Below are 18445 nucleotides of genomic sequence, written 5' to 3' on the forward strand. Positions count from 1 at the left end.
AACTGTAAATAATATTATAAGTGATAACCAACATGGGTTTACCAAGGACAAAAGTTGTCAGACTAACCTGATTTATTTTTATGAGGAGGTGAGTAGTAACCTGGACAGACGGGAGGCTGTGGATGTAGTGTTTCTGGATTTTGCAAAGGCTTTTGATACGTGTCTCATAGACGTTTAATAGGTAAAGTAAGGTCTATAGGCCTGGAAAGTATAGTTTGTTATTGGATTGAAAACTGGCTGAACGACCATGTCCAGAGAGTTGTGGTCAATGATTCCTATTCAGAATGGTCCCGGGTTATAAGTTCTGTACCCCAAGGTTCAGTGCTGGGGCTTCTATTATTTAATTTATTTATTAATGTTATCGAGGAGGGGATTGTAAGCACCATTTCTATTTTTGCAGATAACACTAAGCTATGTAGTACTGTACAGTCTTTGGAAGATGTCCATAAACTACAAGCTGACTTGAACACTCTGAGTGATTGGGCATCAACTTGGCAAATGAGGTTTAATGTGGATAAATGTAAAGTTATGCATTTTGGTAGTCATAATGTCTGTGCTTTATATGTCCTAGGTCAGGGGTAGGCAACCTCCGGCTCCCAGCTGGTGTGAAGCTACAACTCCCAGTATGCATACTTGCTCTGCTCTTCTAAGAACTCTCATAGAAATGAATGGAGCATGCTGGGAATTGTAGTTTCACAACAGCTGGGAGCCGGAGGTTGCCTACCCCCTGTCCTAAGTGATGTAACATTGGGAAAGTCACTTATGGCTAAGGGTTTGGGTGTCCTTGTAGATGGTAGATAAAATAACAGCATACAATGTCAATCAGCTGCTTCTCAGACCACCAGGATATTGTCATGCATTAAACGAGGCATGGACTCGCGGGGCAGGGATGTAATATTACCACTTTACAAAGCGTTGGTGCGGCCTTATCTGGAATATGCAGTTCAGTTCTGGGCACCAGTACATGGAAAGGACGCACTGCAGCTGAAAAAAGGCGAGCGACTAAACTGATTAGTTATGAAGAAAGATTAAATAAACTGAATTTATTTAGTCTTCAGAAGAGACGTCTAAGGGGGGACATGATTAACCTATACAAATATATAAATGGGCCATACAAAAAATATGGTGAAAAACTGTTCCATGTAAAATGTGCTCAAAAGACAAGGGGGCACTGCCTCCGACTGGAGAAGAAAAAGTTAAGTCTCCAGAAGCGTCAAAGCTTCTTTACTGTAAGAACTATGAATCTGTGGAATAGACTTCCTCAGGAGGTGGTCACAGCGGGAACAGTGGACAGTTTTAACCACTTCAACCCCGCTAGCTGAAACCCCTTTAATGACCAGGCCACTTTTTACACTTCTGCTTTCACCGTTTATCGCTCGGTCATGCAACTTACCAGCCTAATGAATTTTACCTCCTTTTCTTCTCACTAATAGAGCTTTCATTTGGTGGTATTTCATTGCTGCTGACATTTTAACTTTTTTTGTTATTAATCAAAATTTAAAGATTTTTTTGCAAAAAAATGAAATTTTTCACTTTCAGCTGTAAAATGTATCAAAAAAAACCGACATCCATATATAAATTTTTCGCAAAATTTATTGTTCTACATGTCTTTGATAAAAAAAAATGTTTGGGCAAAAAAAAAAAATGGTTTGGGTAAAAGTTATAGCGTTTACAAACTATGGTACAAAAATGTGAATTTCCGCTTTTTGAAGCAGCTCTGACTTTCTGAGCACCTGTCATGTTTCCTGAGGTTCTACAATGCCCAGACAGTAGAAAAACCCCACAAATGACCCAATTTCGGAAAGTAGACACCCTAAGGTATTCGCTGATGGGCATAGTGAGTTCATAGAACTTTTTATTTTTTGTCACAAGTTAGCGGAAAATGATGATTTTTTTTATTTTTATTTTTTTTCTTACAAAGTCTTATATTCCACTAACTTGCAACAAAAAATTTAAAATTCTAGGAACTCGCCATGCCCCTCATTGCCCCTTTTTCACAAGTTAGTGGAATATGAGACTTTGTAAGAAAAAAAAAAAAATCATAATTTTCCGCTAACTTGTGACAGAAAATAAAAAATTCTAGGAACTCGCCATGCCCCATGCCCCTCACGGAATACCTTGGGGTGTCTTCTTTCCAAAATGGGGTCACTTGTGGGGTAGTTATACTGCCCTGGCATTCCAGGGGCCCATATGTGTGCGAAGTAGTTTGAAATCAAAATGTGTAAAAAATGACCTGTGAAATCCGAAAGGTGCACTTTGGAATGTGTGCCCCTTTGCCCACCTAGGCGGCAAAAAAGTGTCACACATCTGGTATCGCCGTACTCAGGAGAAGTTGGGGAATGTGTTTTGGGGTGTCATTTTACATATACCCATGCTGGGTGAGAGAAATATCTTGGCAAAAGACAACTTTTCCCATTTTTTTTATACAAAGTTGGCATTTGACCAAGATATTTATTTCACCCAGCATGGATATATGTAAAATGACACCCCAAAACACATTCCCCAACTTCTCCTGAGTACGGCGATACCAGATGTGTGACACTTTTTTGCAGCCTAGATGCGCAAAGCGGCCCAAATTCCTTTTAGGAGGGCATTTTTAGACATTTAGATCCCAGACTTCTTCTCACGCTTTCGGGCCCCTAAAAAGCCAGGGCAGTATAAATACCCCACATGTGACCCCATTTTGGAAAGAAGAAACCCCAAGGTATTCAATGAGGGGCATGGAGAGTTCATAGATTTTTTTTTTGTATTTTCTCACAAAGTCTCCCTTTCCGCTAACTTGGGTCAAAAATTTCAATCTTTCATGGTCTCAATATGCCCCTCACGGAATACCTTGGGGTGTCTTCTTTCCGAAATTGGGTCACTTGTGGGGTATTTATACTGCCCTGGCATTTTAGGGGCCCGAAAGCGTGAGAAGTCTGGAATATAAATGTCTAAAAATTTTACGCATTTGGATTCCGTGAGGGGTATGGTGAGTTCATGTGAGATTTTATTTTTTGACACAAGTTAGTGGAATATGAGACTTAGTAAGAAAAAAAAGAAAAAATTCCGCTAACTTGGGCCAAAAAAAATGTCTGAATGGAGCCTTACAGGGGGTGATCAATGACAGGGGGGTGATCAGGGAGTCTATATGGGGTGATCACCCCGCTGTCATTGATCACCCCCCTGTAAGGCTCCATTCAGACGTCTGTATGATTTTTACGGATCCACAGATACATGGATCGGATCCGCAAAACGCATACGGACGTCTGAATGGAGCCTTACAGGGGGGTGATCAATGACAGGGGGTGATCAGGGAATCTATATGGGTGATCACCCGCCTGTCATTGATCACCCCCCTGTAAGGCTGCATTCAGACGTCCGTATGCGTTTTGCGGATCCGATCCATGTATCCGTGGATCCGTAAAAATCATACGGACGTCTGAATGGAGCCTTACAGGGGGGTGAACAATGACAGGGGGGTGATCAATGACAGGGAAGTGATCAGGAAGTCTATATGCGTGATCACCCCCTTGTCATTGATCACCACCCTGTAAGGCTGCATTCAGACGTCCGTATGCGTTTTGTGGATCCGATCCATGTATCCGTGGATCTGTAAAAATCATACGGACGTCTGAATGGAGCCTTACAGGGGGGTGATCAATGACAGGGGGGTGATCATTGACAGGGAAGTGATCAGGAAGTCTATATGCGTGATCACGCCCTTGTCATTGATCACCCCCCTGTATGCTGCATTCAGACGTCCGTATGCGTTTTGCGGATCCGATCCATGTATCCGTGGATCCGTAAAAATCATACGGACATCTGAATGGAGCCTTACAGGGGGGTGATCAATGACAGGGGGGTGATCAATGACAGGGGGTGATCAGGGAATCTATATGGGTGATCACCCGCCTGTCATTGATCACCCCCCTGTAAGGCTCTATTCAGACGTCCATATGTGTTTTGCGGATCCGATCCATGTATCCGTAAAAATCATAAGGACGTCTGAACGGAGCCTGACAGGGGGGTGATCAATGACAGGGGGGTTATCAATGACAGGGGGGTGATCAGGGAGTTTATATGGGGTGATCAGGGGTTCATAAGGGGTTAATAAGTGACAGGGGGGGGTGTAGTGTAGTGTGGTGTTTGGTGCGACTTTACTGAGCTACCTGTGTCCTCTGGTGGTCGATCCAAACAAAAGGGACCACCGGAGGACCAGGTAGCAGGTATATTAGACGCTGTTATCAAAACAGCATCTAATATACCTGTTAGGGGTTAAAAAAATCACACCTTCAGCCTGCCAGCGAGCGATCGCCGCTGGCAGGCTGGAGATCCACTCGCTTACCTTCAGTTCCTGTGAGCGCGCGCGCCTGTGTGAGCGCGTTCACAGGAAATCTCGGCCCTCGCGAGATGACGCGTATATGCATCACTCTGCGCAGGGTTGCCGCCTCTGGACCGCACATCTGCGTTAGGCGGTCTGGAGGCGGTTAAAAAGGGTAATTCTTAAAGTAAACAACATTAATGCTGATGAAAATGTGTAGAAATCTGAGTCTCACTTCCTTCTGGGATTCGCGTCCCCACCTATCCTTTGGTTGAACTTGATGAACATAGGTCTTTTTTCAACTGTATCAGCTATGTAATGATCTAACTGTGTAAAAAAAAAAAATTAAATACTGAACATTATTCTTGTATATTTGTGAAGTATTGCAGTTGGAAAATAGGAAAAAAATGTTTTGCATACTTTCATAGATTTTTACATTTTTTTTATATATATATATGCAATTTGTATTGTTTGAATTTTACCACCTAAATAAAGTCGAATATCTGATGAAAATACAATGTCAGATGTGCAAAACCTTTATGTAGTTATTCTTTGCTAAAATGACGCATGCCAGATTTCCAAAATTAAGGGCCAAACAGGCTTGGTCACTAAGGGACAAGCTACAGTTACACATTCAGTTTTTTAATGCACTTTTTGAAGCCAAAGCTAGGACTGGCTCATAAATGGCAAACACATATAATGGGAAGGCTGAGTATTCTTCTCTTTTTAAATCCATCCTTGACTTTGGTTCAAAAATTGCATCAAAAACCTAAATGTATAAAGCCATATTAAAGTTGCAAATCTTGACTCAACCATGATCCTAATGACTCAAAGTAACACCTATATAAGAATATATTGTGGTGTAAGTTCAGATCATTAGAACCATGGTCTGACAGACTTACAGCAATAATATGGAGGTTAAAATATGCTCATATATAGTGGCTGCTGGAATGAGGCATTAAGCATGAATTAATCAATTAATAACTCTTTTTTTCAGGTAAATTTACACATAATTAAGGACCAAATATAATTAAGAATTGCATAAGATGACTCTACAGGCCTTGGATTAGAAGTTGTGGGGAGAAGACATAAGGCACAGAGACATGGTGAAACCAGGAGTTAAAGCAGAGCCAAAGAAGACTGATCATCATGAAAATTATCTGGGACCTAATGGCTTTAGCCGTCTCCATGACAGTTGCATTGTCTTCAAATTTCAGAGGATCCAAAAATCACAAACAGAAGTCAGAAGGTGAGAAATCATTGTTCATTTATTTTTGCCCTCTTTCAATCTAAATATGCAAGTTAAAAATGCTCAGAATATAACTAAAGCTATGCCAGTGTGTTAAAGGTCATTTTAAATGTAACCTGTCAGCACAATTTGAACTTCAGGTGTTACCTTTATAATCTGGGACATCTGGTCCCTGATGGTGTTTTTATATCCTTTCCTAGGCTTCACAATAAAGATAAAAAAATGAAACTGCCATATGCTAATGAGGATTAGCATATGGCGGGAGCAGAAAATAAAGTTCATTTTTACTGCATTCTGTAGTCAGAAAAAATGGGCTGACCAGTTCCCTTTGAGACAGATCTGATCAGCTGACATTTGAGACATATTCCAGGGCTGCTAAATTACATTCCTAGACAGCTATTAAAAGGAGTTTCCTGAACTTAAATTTTGAGAACATATCCTCAGAATAGATCCTCAATATGAAATGGGTGGGATCCTGTACTCAGCACCGACACCGCTCTACTGTTACCGACAGCAAAAACTGTAGGGTAGGTGGTATTGTAGCTCAGCTCCGATTAATGTGAATGGGACCTGAGTCGAGTGCGCCAGCATTTGAAATTACCCAATGGACCAAACCTCCCATCCACTGTATAGCTTATGGCACTAGCAATATAGTGTAGGAACCCCACCAATCATATATTGAGGACTTATAGGATAAGGATAAGTCATCCATATCTATGTCCTAGAAACCTGTTTAACTGTTGTACTTGGCAAGTTTTATTGTGATAGATTGTGTATTTATTTTTATGTAGATTTCAATATATTTTATTATACCAAATATTTAGTAATTTTTTAACAAGTTTTTATTAAATATATCTATAGTTTATCTGTGTATATAGTAAGTATATTTTCTCTTCTGACACCCCTGTTCATATTTATGTCGTTAAATCCTTCCCATAATTATATATTTCTTGCATTTACACTTCCCAAAAATTATAATGTTAGCATAGCACCTCCTGCTCCTTCTACTGAATAGCCCCTCTGCGTCCACCAGAGTAAGGGCTCATTCACACGGCTGTATGAACGGATCCGCACCCATTCCGCAATTTTGTGGAAGGTCTACAGAGCCATTTATTTCTATGGGCCCCTCAAAAGATGTGGACAGCACAACGTGTGCTGTCCGTATTCGTTATTCCGTACAGCGGCTCCGCAGAAAAGATACATGTCCTATTCGTGACTGCAATCGCAGACAAGAATAGGCATTTTCTATTATGGTTATAGCAAATTGTGGAATGCACATGGCCAGTATCCGTGTTTTGCTGATCCGCAAAGCACTACGGCCGTCTGAATGGGCCCTTAATATACTGAGGTGAACACATGCTCAGTATTGTCTCTCTTTCTCTGCTCCTGCCCTGTGCAAGGGATTGCATGGTGTAGTAAGGAGAGAAAGATTTTGTAGATTTTGCTTGGAACTCATAAGAGATTGAATTCTATTAGTCTAACAGTTGCAACCAAAGAACACATAGAGGGGAATTTATTTATTGTTTGATGTATTTTATGCCACACTTATGAAATGTCACCTGTTGTTTGAAAAATGTATCTTATCCTTACACCTAACACTTTTGTCTAGTAAAGCTACTCTAGTTTTCCAACTTCACCCTACTACTTGGGTGAAATTTCAACTTTTTTGTCAACTTTTTTTAAAAAAAAGTCTCATTCATAACTCTAAAAATTAAACATATTAACATGGCTAGCCACACCCATTTTCTTATCCATATTTCAATGGAGTGAGTGGTGTAAAAAAGCAAAAAAGACACAAATCGTTTTGTGCCTTTTGAAGCCAAAATTCTGAAGTGAAGGCATGAAAAATCTGTGCCATAGTTATTTAAATATTTTAGCATACCACAGAGAGAAACACTACTTTCAACTCTCCTTGGAAGTCACAGAAAGCACAATACATTTACATAAGTATCCACCTGAGTAGGGCATGTGGGCCTATAAAATATATAAAAAAAACTGGTGCAGCAAATAACCGTAAAAGCACAAAAAAATGCTACAAATGACATTTAATTATTGCCTATGTTGCTCAATTCCCTTGTTCAGGCCATAAGGGTCAAGGGTCCATAGCTTATAAATCCAAAAGGTTCAGAAATTGTCTAAGCTGTTAAAATGATTTTTGACCTGAAGTGACATTATCAATTATAGCAAAGAGTAATAAAGGAATAGCTTCCCATGGCGATAAAAAAAAAAAATATCATGACAGACTATGAGTATTTTTTTCTTTATTGATATTCTACCTGTGCGCATTTAGGGGAGGGGGTAGTGCCCAGATCAGAGGGGTGTTACAAAAGCAGTTCATCAAAGATTCTGGCTGCCACCTTTTGTGCTGAAACAAGCTCGTTTGCATATTCCTAAAAACTCAGGTATCTCAGCAACAGTTCTACCAACAGATGTAAATAAGGTATTGTTTTAATCAGTATAATCAAACCTACCAGGTGGCATGTCTGGTTTAATAGGGTTGATCATGCTGACTGATGCTCTTTAAGGGGAGACACCATTGTTTTGATTGTCCTCCCTATGTACTGAAGTTGACAGGGGAATTCAAGGAGTTAAATTACAAAATGGAAGAACAATTACAATAATGTTTGATCTGGAAATGCTTGTTATTCTGTGTAGATGCAAATGCAGATTTATTATGATGAGTAGTGAAGCAACACAAATGTCACAGCAGGACTTCAGAGCAGGACTTCAGAGTCTGGTATGACACTGTGCCATGGAGCTTTTTTTTCTGCTCCTCCTCCTTGCAGCCCCAGAGAAAGCTTTCAGTAGAGTTGTCTCAGTCTTCACTGCCCCTTCCTAGCGGGGCACCTTCTTTTTTCATAAGAAGGGGAAAGAAAACCCTACCACGCCCTACAGTAGATAGTCAAGAGAGTCTCCCTGTTGACGACTTGTGTGGGAGCTGTCACCATTTGCACTGCCCCAAGGAGGGGGGATCAGGAGGAAGCTGAGGACCCAAGGCATAGCTGTGTTGGTGGTGGTAGTAGCACCCGTAGCTGCAGTATTGGCTTTGGGAGCTGCGAGATTGGCAGTCTGGGCAAATGCAGAGCAGATGGGGGGGGGGGGCAAAGAACCCACCATCATATCCTACAGTTTGATAAAAGCAGCAGAGAAGGCAAGGACCCCGATAACGCTTGTGTACTGGACAGGACCTAGGTGTCGGATCAGGGTGCTTAGGAGGAGGAAACATCAAAGGAGGAAGGTGGTGGCGGCAGCAATAAAGAGTAGAGGCCACATACCTCCCAAAGAACAGACAGGGCAATTTCTGTTTCGGGATCTAGTGATGCCACTGACACTGTGGATGGGGATGGGGGGTAGGCCCAATACGTGCCACAGCAAAGCCGAGATCGGCTGCCTCTACCTCTGTGTATCTCCCGTCTGACAGTTTTTCTCCACTCTACTGGAAGAAAAGAAAAAAACATTGCTTTGCACAAGCTGTGCAAGAATAAATTGTGCAGGCAAACACAAACATAGGCACGACAGTTCCATCAAAACACATGAAGCAGCATCACCCCATCCAGTGGGCAAGCAAAGGTGACAGCTATCTACCGCAAAAGGAGTTCCCTTATGGCAGCCAGGCCAAATCCACAGTATAGGAGTCTTTCACATCGTTATCATCCATTTCTGCCCCTCTGCTCAGACTCCTCCTCAGCTTCATTGTCAGCCATCGATAACAGAATGCATGGCCAGCAACCAACTGTACATGCCAATCAATCCACAGCTGCGCAAGCTAAATTCTCACCTGGCCAAGTTGTTGGCTGTGGATTTGCTGCTGTACCATTTAGTCGAGTCTGCTGCCTTTAGGGAGCTGATGGTGTGTGTGCTCAGCCTCGCTGAAAGATACCTAACCATTATTCCATTATTTATCCCAAAAAGCCATCCCCGTCTTGTACTCTCACGTGGTGGAGAACATGGGCTGCTCCCTGTGATTTTCTCTGTGCATCAAGGTTCATGTCATGGTAGATACCTTTGAGCAGCTCTTACAGGAAGGGACAGTACACGTCTTTCATGGCCCACAGGGTCAATGATTTTTGGCTGCTGCAGCGAGGTAGTGTCCTGGCAATGAAGCCTGATCCTTTTGACTCCCCACAATTGTATCGGCCTGGCTATCACACCAGGCACTTATCCGCCTCCTCCTTCATCGACACTCTGCCCTCCCCAACAGAAACAAGGCACAGTGACACTCTCACTTCCCCTCCTTCCTATCACAAATATTAAGTCCAGGGGCGAGAGTAGTTACAAAGCTCAGCAGTTGCTAAAGCGCATCAAGTAGCAAACAGCTAGATGTCACCCTGCCAGCTTCAACTGGGCAAGTTGGTCAGTGACAATGGGGACTATATCCAAAAGAGGGTTTGGGTCCCCACTCGGAAGTCAGAGGTTCACGTGGCGGGATCAGTCCCAGAAGAATACAGAAGAAATCCCAGCACTTGCGCTCTTCAATCTGTTAATCTCTTTTATTATTCACAAATCCCTGTGATAACAATACTATGAATAATAAAAGAGATTAACTGATTGAAGAGAGCGAGTGACAATAGGAACAACATTGTGGCCCTGAACCTGGGGGAAATAACACATGCTGCCTGCATGTCACCCGTCATCAACCTAGTCACACACCACTATTTAAATAAGTACACTGGCTTGTGCAAGGTGCTGGTAATGTCCAAGGGACTGTCCTAGCATTTTAGCCATTTCTACAAGGCTAGGAATACTCTCCTGAACATGCAGTGACAGAATAGCCTGCTGCTACACCACTTAATCTGCAAAGTTCCAACTCGCTGGAATTCAACTTTGAACATGTTCGACAGTCTGTATGAATAGAGGAAAGCCGTGAACAATTTTGTCATGCAGCAGGGAGCATGTGTTGTTTCAAGGTCAGGCAGTGGCAGCTCATCCTAGATGCTGAAACCTTTCGAAGATGCCACAAAGTTTGTCAGCAGGGACAACTGCAGCATTGAGGACCCACAAGGAGAATATGCCATGGAGAAAGATGAGGAGCTGCCACTGCAAGAGGAGGAGCAATCGTTGGAGGTGGAGAAGCAAAAGGACGATGATGGCATAGGCCAGGCACCCAATCTTCTCAGTGGGTGGCAGAGCCAGAAAGAACTGTGACAAGCATATCATTGACATCATGCAGTCTGATGATTACTGGACAGCCATGCTTTTAGACCCTTGCTATCAAATTAAAATGGGGGAATGTTTTCCTCCTGCAGAAAAGGAGGACAAATTACGTTATTACCATGAAACATGTTGCACACAGCTTGTTGCAGACATATGCCGCCACAGTGTCCAAATAGATCACCTCAATCCACCCCACACAGAGTTATTTCCTTCACGTTGCCATGAGCAGCAGCCAGTTCAGTCTCCTCAACATGATGGAGCATTTTTTTCATGTGCCACACCAGGCTGAGGCCAGTAAGCGTGCTGAGAGCTCCTGCCTCAACATCCAGGTTCAGGCCTATCTACACTCTGGCGAGTCTCTAGCACATACCCTGTTCCCTAACCCCACAGATTTCTGGGCTTACAGACTGGAACAGGCACAACACGCTCTCGTCCTACTATCTTGCCTAGCCCCCAGTGTTATCTCGGAGAGGGTTTCAGTGCAGCAAGGGTGTGGTGAGACCCAAGTGGACCAAGTTTTCACCTGCAAGTGTCCAAAACATCACTTTTGATCAAATGAACCAAGTCTGGATTCGAAAGGATTTTCACACTCCTCCAACTGAGGCCAATGAATAGATCTGGCTTTTATGATCTTGCCACTGTTGCTGTGTGCCTGCCTGCCATCCTGCCTCCATCATGTCACTGCTATGGCTTGCCTATCATCATGTTCTGTACTGCTGCTGCTGTCTCCATCATGTCACTGCCTACCTGCCATGTTCCATGCTATGCTGCTTCTGCTGCAGCTACTATTGCGGCCAAGTGTCTCTAATACCCTAACCTTTCCAAATCCACACTGCACTCCGGCTGCTCCCAATTAAAAGGGGAAATTTTTCTAGGCTTGTTCACTTTTTCTTCTAACAATTAATACTTGTGCGTGTTGTATGGGCAGGCATTCTGACCTCGTCAAGGCATAATTTTTGGACCCTTGGTACACCAACAAGCCACTATTTAAGAAAAAAAAACATATATCCCATAACAGCATGTTTGTTATCACCATAAAGGATGATTTTTGTGTGCTTTGGAACATGAAAAAAACCTAACACATGTGATGGTGCAGTGTGTTTTTAAACATGCTGGGGGAGCTTTATCGAACTGGTGTAAAATAGAACTGGCTTATTTGCCTGTAAAATGTTTATCTACCAAAAGAACACTGCAATTATTGTACTTAATGAATATTGATGTATTTGTTGAACAGAATACTGTTGAACATTATGGTTCTTTACTTGGAGGTAGTATGGAGTGTTATGTAGTAGTAGTCCTATAGGAGAGTAAATGTTACAACACTTTCATGATAATTTTTTCATAACCAATACCTGAGGAAAGGGAGAGATGGCAGTCTCATGCATAGCAGTCTAACGAATAGGGAGGTACTGTTCAGGGTAGCCTCTGTTATGTACCAAGCTCTGGTGGGTCTTATAGCTAAAGATGGAGACGCTTTCTCTGAGAGTTGTCCATTCTGGAGAGTCCTTATATCTGGTGACACTGTACAGAAGCCAGCAGAGGAGACAGGAAGACATGTGTAGGTGCTAGGTCTAACACCTGATTGGTGGTTCAGATTGAGACTAAGGGGGAGAAGCTACATGTGACTGAGGAGTTAGTTTCATTTGCAGTCAGAGAGAGAAGCTGAGAAGAGTGATTGAGAGGAGAGCACCAGGCTGAAGAGCTGTTATATGTTTATTAAAATTAGCTAAAAAAAAGAAAGCCCAGTGGCTGGCAGGTGAGGAGATGTCATACAAGGGAATAAGACATATCCAGCAGTACATCTCTATAGCAAGGTTGATGCAAGTACAGTATATGTATATTACCAAAGTTCTGTTGTTTATAATGAGCTGTGAAAAATGAAAGATGGAATCTGGTTGCTATGGGCAACTAAGCCAGTTCAACTTTACACCAGTTTGATAAATCTACCCCACTGTTTAACACCATGAAATGTGCATTTTCCCATAAATATATATATATATATATATATATATATATATATATATGTCATTGTTACTCATACATGATTAACTATTGCTGTTATTGAGTTCAAGAGCTTAGGGAAGGAGAAAGAAAAAATTCTCACAAAAAAAGGGATAACAAATATTCCTAAGGCTCCATTCACACGTCCGCAAAATGGGTCCGCATCCTTTCCGCAATTTTGCGGAAAGGGTGCGGATCCATTCATTCTCTATGGGGACGGAATGTGCTGTCCGCATCCACATTTGCAGATCCGCACTTCCGCATCCGTGCTTCCGTTTCCGCAAAAAAATAGAACATGTCCTATTCTTGTCCGCAAAATGCGGAAAGCACATTGCCGCTTTCTGTGTTTTGCGGATCCGTGTCTCCGTGTATCCGCAAAACACATTGCGGATGTGTGAATACAGCCTAAAACTTTGGAGTCCTAGGAGATTTGGATCCGAACCGAACTTTTAGAAAAATTTGCCAAACCGGAACCGAACCAGATATTGAGTGGTTAGCTCATCTATAACTTGAAGCCATCTACAAAAAAACTCAAAGTCTGGGTTATCCATTGCATCTGAATGTACATCCCAATTGCCCAATATCTAGGAAGAGAGAAAAGAAGTGCACATCGGGAGGGGGGTAGGATTGGTTGTTAAGTAAAAACAACCAGGTGGTTTACCTTGTGGAGTTGTGCAAAGACACAACACTTTGCAGAGCAGGGGGTAATGTTCCAAAGGCTTGTGCAGCACGCAAGACCTGCATGGTATAGCGATAGTGAGGTCACGGTTATGGGCAATCGAGGGTTACTCACTTTTCTGAGGAGAACCATGGGCAGGCATGCGACAGTGAAGGAGAGGTAGACACTAGTTCCTCTGGGGCACACTCTGTAAATAGGGACCAGGCCTGATGGTGAGTGAGGTGCCCTGGATATTGCAGGTATTTTGAGTGCCTTAGGTAAGGTCCCTTTAAGAATCGTGACGCCAGTGCCTGTAACAGTGGCACACCAGTTTGCAGGAGGATTAATGGAGTACACAGTTGGTAAACCAAATGTTGCTTTACTATAGGAAACAGTCCAACTTTATACAAGCAATTGCAGTAGTGTATAATGCAGTCCTTACAGTACAAATGCACAGCAGGTTTCCTTCACAGCACAGCAGGTTTCAATCTTGCAAGATACTTGGAGGGTAAACGGTTAATGCTTTGCAGTACAATGCTGCTCTATCCCCTCAGCTATTCTAGCTGGTTGGATCCCAAGGCCCGGATGCCTAATTGCTGGCTTGAATCCTTGGTATATATAATCTTCCTCCAGTATTGGCACTTGCTTTAAATATTACAGTACCTCTGCTTATTAGCTGGATTCTCTGCTGGATTGGAAAGGTGGCTGCAGGTTTCTCCCAGGAGGTCCTCTCCTACTACTGGGGTGTCTCTACTGAGCTAAGCTTAGCCTCAGGAGCTTCAGGCTGACTAGGTGTCACTTCTAGTCCCCTGGCATGCACTAACTCACCCCTGTCTGGGCCTTCCTATATATATCTAGGGCTCTCTAGCTCCCTCTAACGTCTGGGAGGCTAAACTGCACCCTGACAGGCCTGACACTCAGATAACACAGGGAAATGCATACACATGACAGTAAATGCAATAAACACATTAACCCTTGTGTAGTGCCTACCTTTACCTAGTGGGACACTACATACCCCCACGCTATGACATTGCCCGTCCTCGGCGCAACATAAAGGGGTCCGCCCAACTGAAAAACATAGCCTGAAAGACAAAATGAGAATAGGCATGCACAACAATCATCACATTAGCAATATAAATATGACAGACAGTGTCACTGAAAGGTGTGGTGAAAAGGGGCGTCGTTCTCTTCTCTCAGGATAATGTAAGGGAACAGGGGCGCTGACCTGGTGCAGCGTATCAATAATACCAGGATAGTCCATAATAAAACTGTAGTAGTCCATAGAAAATGCAAACAAACATAAGTCTTTGGAGGCTCAAAGGATAACATGAGTCCGTACCCAGGCTTGCAAAGGGTTAAACAGGGGTTTCCCGTGAGGGGCTACCTGGGCCCATAATGTAGTCTCCAAACCTCACAAGTGGGTGCCCCCTGGTAGACCGTGTGGATCTCCTTACTGGCAGAGGTTCTTCCTGCCTGGACTCAGGAAGGTCAGAAGAGCCCACCGCCTCTGGAGCTACTTCTGGAACTCTTTGGGACAAGGTGTCCTGAGGCTGAGGGCTAACAGGAACTGGAGCTGGTACCATCAAGTTCAACCAGGGCGTGAGAAACTAATGGAGTGGTTCTTTGTCATAGAGTAAGTTCTCCACAGCCTGCATAGGGTCCACAGGTGGAGCTGGCAATTCAGTTTCAGGAGACTCTGGCTCAATGTCCTCTGCCGCCGGTTCTCTTTCTATACAAGGCTTTAAACGATTTCTATGGACAATTTGAGAACCTTTACCTTCTCTGGAGACTTGGTAAATATGAGCTTCAGCATTAGGGATGGCAGAAATAATATAGGGAATCCTTTCCCATTTACTGTCCAACTTGCTGGTTCGGTGGTTGTTTTTCAACCATACCTTGTCTCTTAGAGCTAGGGGTTCCGCATGGGCAGCCTGGTCATAGTCTTTTTGCTGTCGTTCCCGAGCATTCTCCATGCGTTCCTGAACGATCTCCTTAGCGTTGAGGAGACGCCTTTGGTGCTCCACTACCCAATCAGTCCTTGGTAGTGGGTTAATCACATCCGGCACTTGCACACCCAGGGAGTGATCCGCAGGCAACCTCCCTTGTCGGCCAAACATCAAATAGAACGGGGTGTAACCGGTGGAACAATGAATGGTGTTGTTATAGGTAGTGTTGATCACGAATATTCGAATTTCGAATTTTTATCGCGAATATAGGTACTTTGAAAATTTGCGAATATTTTGAATATAGTTATATATATTCGTAATTTTGAATATTCAAATTTTTTCCGATTTTTTTTTTCCCCGTTTTTTTTTTACTATTTTTTTTTTTTTTTTATCAGTACACATGATCCCTTCCTGCTTCTAGCTTGTGGGCCAATAAGAAGGCTGCAATATACTGGACTTTAGGAGTAGTAGTGTTTGCAAATTTTGCTCTATATTTGTTTTTTCGAATATTCGCTATATTGCTATATATTCTTGTTTTAGAATATTACGAATATTCGAAAAAACAAAGTTATAGCAATTTAGCGAATATTCGAAAAAACGAATATAGAGCAATTTAGCTAATGTAGTGCTATAATCTTTTTTTTTATAGTTGTAATTTTTTTCCAATCTGAGCTTCAGATGAGAAAAAAATTACAACTATTAGAGAAAGAAGATTATAGCACTACATTAGCTAAATTGCTCTATATTCGTTTTTTTCGAATATTCGTTATATTGCTATATATTCTTGTTTTAGAATATTACAAATATTCGAAAAAACTAAGTTATAGCAATATAGCAAATATTCAAAAAAAACGAATATAGAGCAATTTAGCTAATATACTGCTATAATCTTCTTTGTCTAATAGTTGTAATTTTTTTCTCATCTGAAGTTCAGATTGGAAAAATATTACAACTATAAAAAAATAAGATTATAGCACATATTAGCTAAATTGCTCTATATTCGTTTTTTTCGAATATTTGCTATATTGCTATATATTCTTGTTTTAGAATATTACGAATATTCGAAAAAACTAAGTTATAGCAATATAGCGAATATTAAAAAAAATCGAATATAGAGCAATTTAGCTAATATTGTGCTATAATCTTCTTTGTCTAATAGTTGCAAGTTGAAAAATTTGCAATAAAAATTTGAATCCGAAAATTTGAATTACGAAAAATTTGCATATTACACAATCATTAATAAAAAAAAATTGAATTTTCGAATATTCAACAAATATTCTAAAAAATATTCGCAAATTATCGCGAATTCGAATATGACCTCTACCGCTCATCACTAGTTATAGGTATACATGAGCTGGGGCAACAGAGTAGGCCAATCACCCCTCGTCTCAGGGGGTACTGCTCTCAGCTTTTTAATGAGAGTTTGATTCATCTTTTCACAGAGTCCGTTACCTTGCGGATGATAGGCGGTGGTCCGGACTTTCTGGCAATTATGCAGCAGGCACATCTCTTGAAACAGCTGTGACTCAAACTCAGATCCTTGGTCGGTGAGGATTCTCTCTGGGCAGCCGTAGGGCAGAAGGAAATGCTTCCAGAACACCTCTTCTGTAGTCTTAGCTGTCAGGTCTTTCCACTGCTACAACAAACTTAGTGAAGTGATCAATAATAGTCATGGCATACGTATACCCTGAGCGACTCGGCTCCAACTTCACATGATCAATAGCAACGAGTTCTAAAGGAGTTTTACTTACGATAGGATGGAGATGTGCCCTCTGGTCATGGCGATCAGTTCGCCCCACAGCACAGGCAGTGCATTCTCTGCACCATTTCTCAATATCTTCTCTCATCCCAATCCAATAGAATCTTCTGCGAATAGTGGCCTCAGTCTTCTGCACGCCGAAGTGTCCGGACTGGTTGTTATACATTTCTAACACCAGACTGGCATCTCAACGTGGTATGAGGATTTGATATATCCTATCACAGGACACTGGATCCAGACTCCTGAGCAACAGGCCTCTTTGAAGGAATAATTGATGGCGATGTCTCCACAGTCTCGCTAGTTCTGGGTCTGCACTCTTCCTGCGGATTTTATCAGGGATTTTCCCACTGGTAAGGAAGTCGAGCATTTCACCGAGGACTCTACTTTCGGACTGGAGCTTAATCCACCATTCTTGGTCGCCTCTGGACTCCGGAATGTCTGATGAGGTAGGATCAGCAGCAGGGAGGTTTTCAGTACGGATATTATCCTGCTGGGCAAATTTATTGTAGAATGCGGGCATTTCCACTTCTTCCCAGGCATCTTTTGGTTCATCTGGGGCTTCTGCAGTGGGAAGCCGCGACAGAGCATCAGCGTTATCGTTGGAGCGGCCTGCCCGGTATTTCACAGTGAAATCATAGTTGGCCAGGCGGGAGGCCCATCTTTGCTCCAGTGCCCCTAATTTGGCTGTATTCCGATGCGCCAGGGGGTTATTGTCCGTGAAGGCAACAAATTGTGTGGCAGCGAGATAGTCTTTAAACTTTTCGGTCACAGCCCACACTAAGGCAAGAAATTCAAGCTTGAAGGAACTGTAGCTCTGGTCGTTCTTCTCAGCTCCCTTCAGGGATCTGCTGGCGTAGGCAATTGCCCTCTCTTTGTTATCTTGCACTTGAGCCAACACGGCCCCCAGGCCTCTTTTACTGGCATCTGTGTAGAGGTGGAACGGCTTCTGATAATCTTGGTAACCCAGAACAGGGGGTTTAGTCAACTTCTTCTTCAGGTGTTGAAAGGCAATTTCCCGTTCAAAATTCCATTCAACAGGAATAGAAGTTTTTGGGCTCTTCTTTGGATGCCCCCTCAGGAGTTCCTGGATGGGATCCGCAATTTGTGCGAAATGTGGGATGAAGCGCTTCTCACCTCTTTCACGGTGGTAGGAGTAGGCCAGTTGCGGACAGCAGCAAGTTTATCAGGATCAGGCTGTACTCCTTCGGCACTGACAACGTGCCCGAGGTATTTGACCGCTGGTTTCAGCAAGTGGCACTTGAATGGCTTGATTTTGAGGCCATATTTAGTAAAACACTTGAAACACTTCACCCAGGTGTTTTAAATGGTCCTCATACGTCTTGGAGTATATAATGACGTCATCCAGGTATAATAG

General features: G+C 42.5%; 1 protein-coding gene across 1 annotated transcript in view; it reads left to right on the plus strand.

The window, feature by feature from the left end:
* LOC122946458 (A disintegrin and metalloproteinase with thrombospondin motifs 10-like) overlaps nucleotides 1–18445 on the plus strand; it is a 463435-nt gene that overhangs the window by 264347 nt on the left and 180643 nt on the right. The window contains exon 2 of the mRNA XM_044306119.1: nucleotides 5301–5552. Within this exon, the coding sequence (XP_044162054.1) occupies nucleotides 5453–5552 (100 nt within the window). The 5' untranslated portion in view covers nucleotides 5301–5452. The remainder of the gene's footprint in view (nucleotides 1–5300; nucleotides 5553–18445) is intronic.

This window comes from Bufo gargarizans, chromosome 1 (genome assembly GCF_014858855.1).
Source record: "Bufo gargarizans isolate SCDJY-AF-19 chromosome 1, ASM1485885v1, whole genome shotgun sequence".
NCBI classification, from domain to species: Eukaryota; Metazoa; Chordata; class Amphibia; order Anura; family Bufonidae; genus Bufo; species Bufo gargarizans.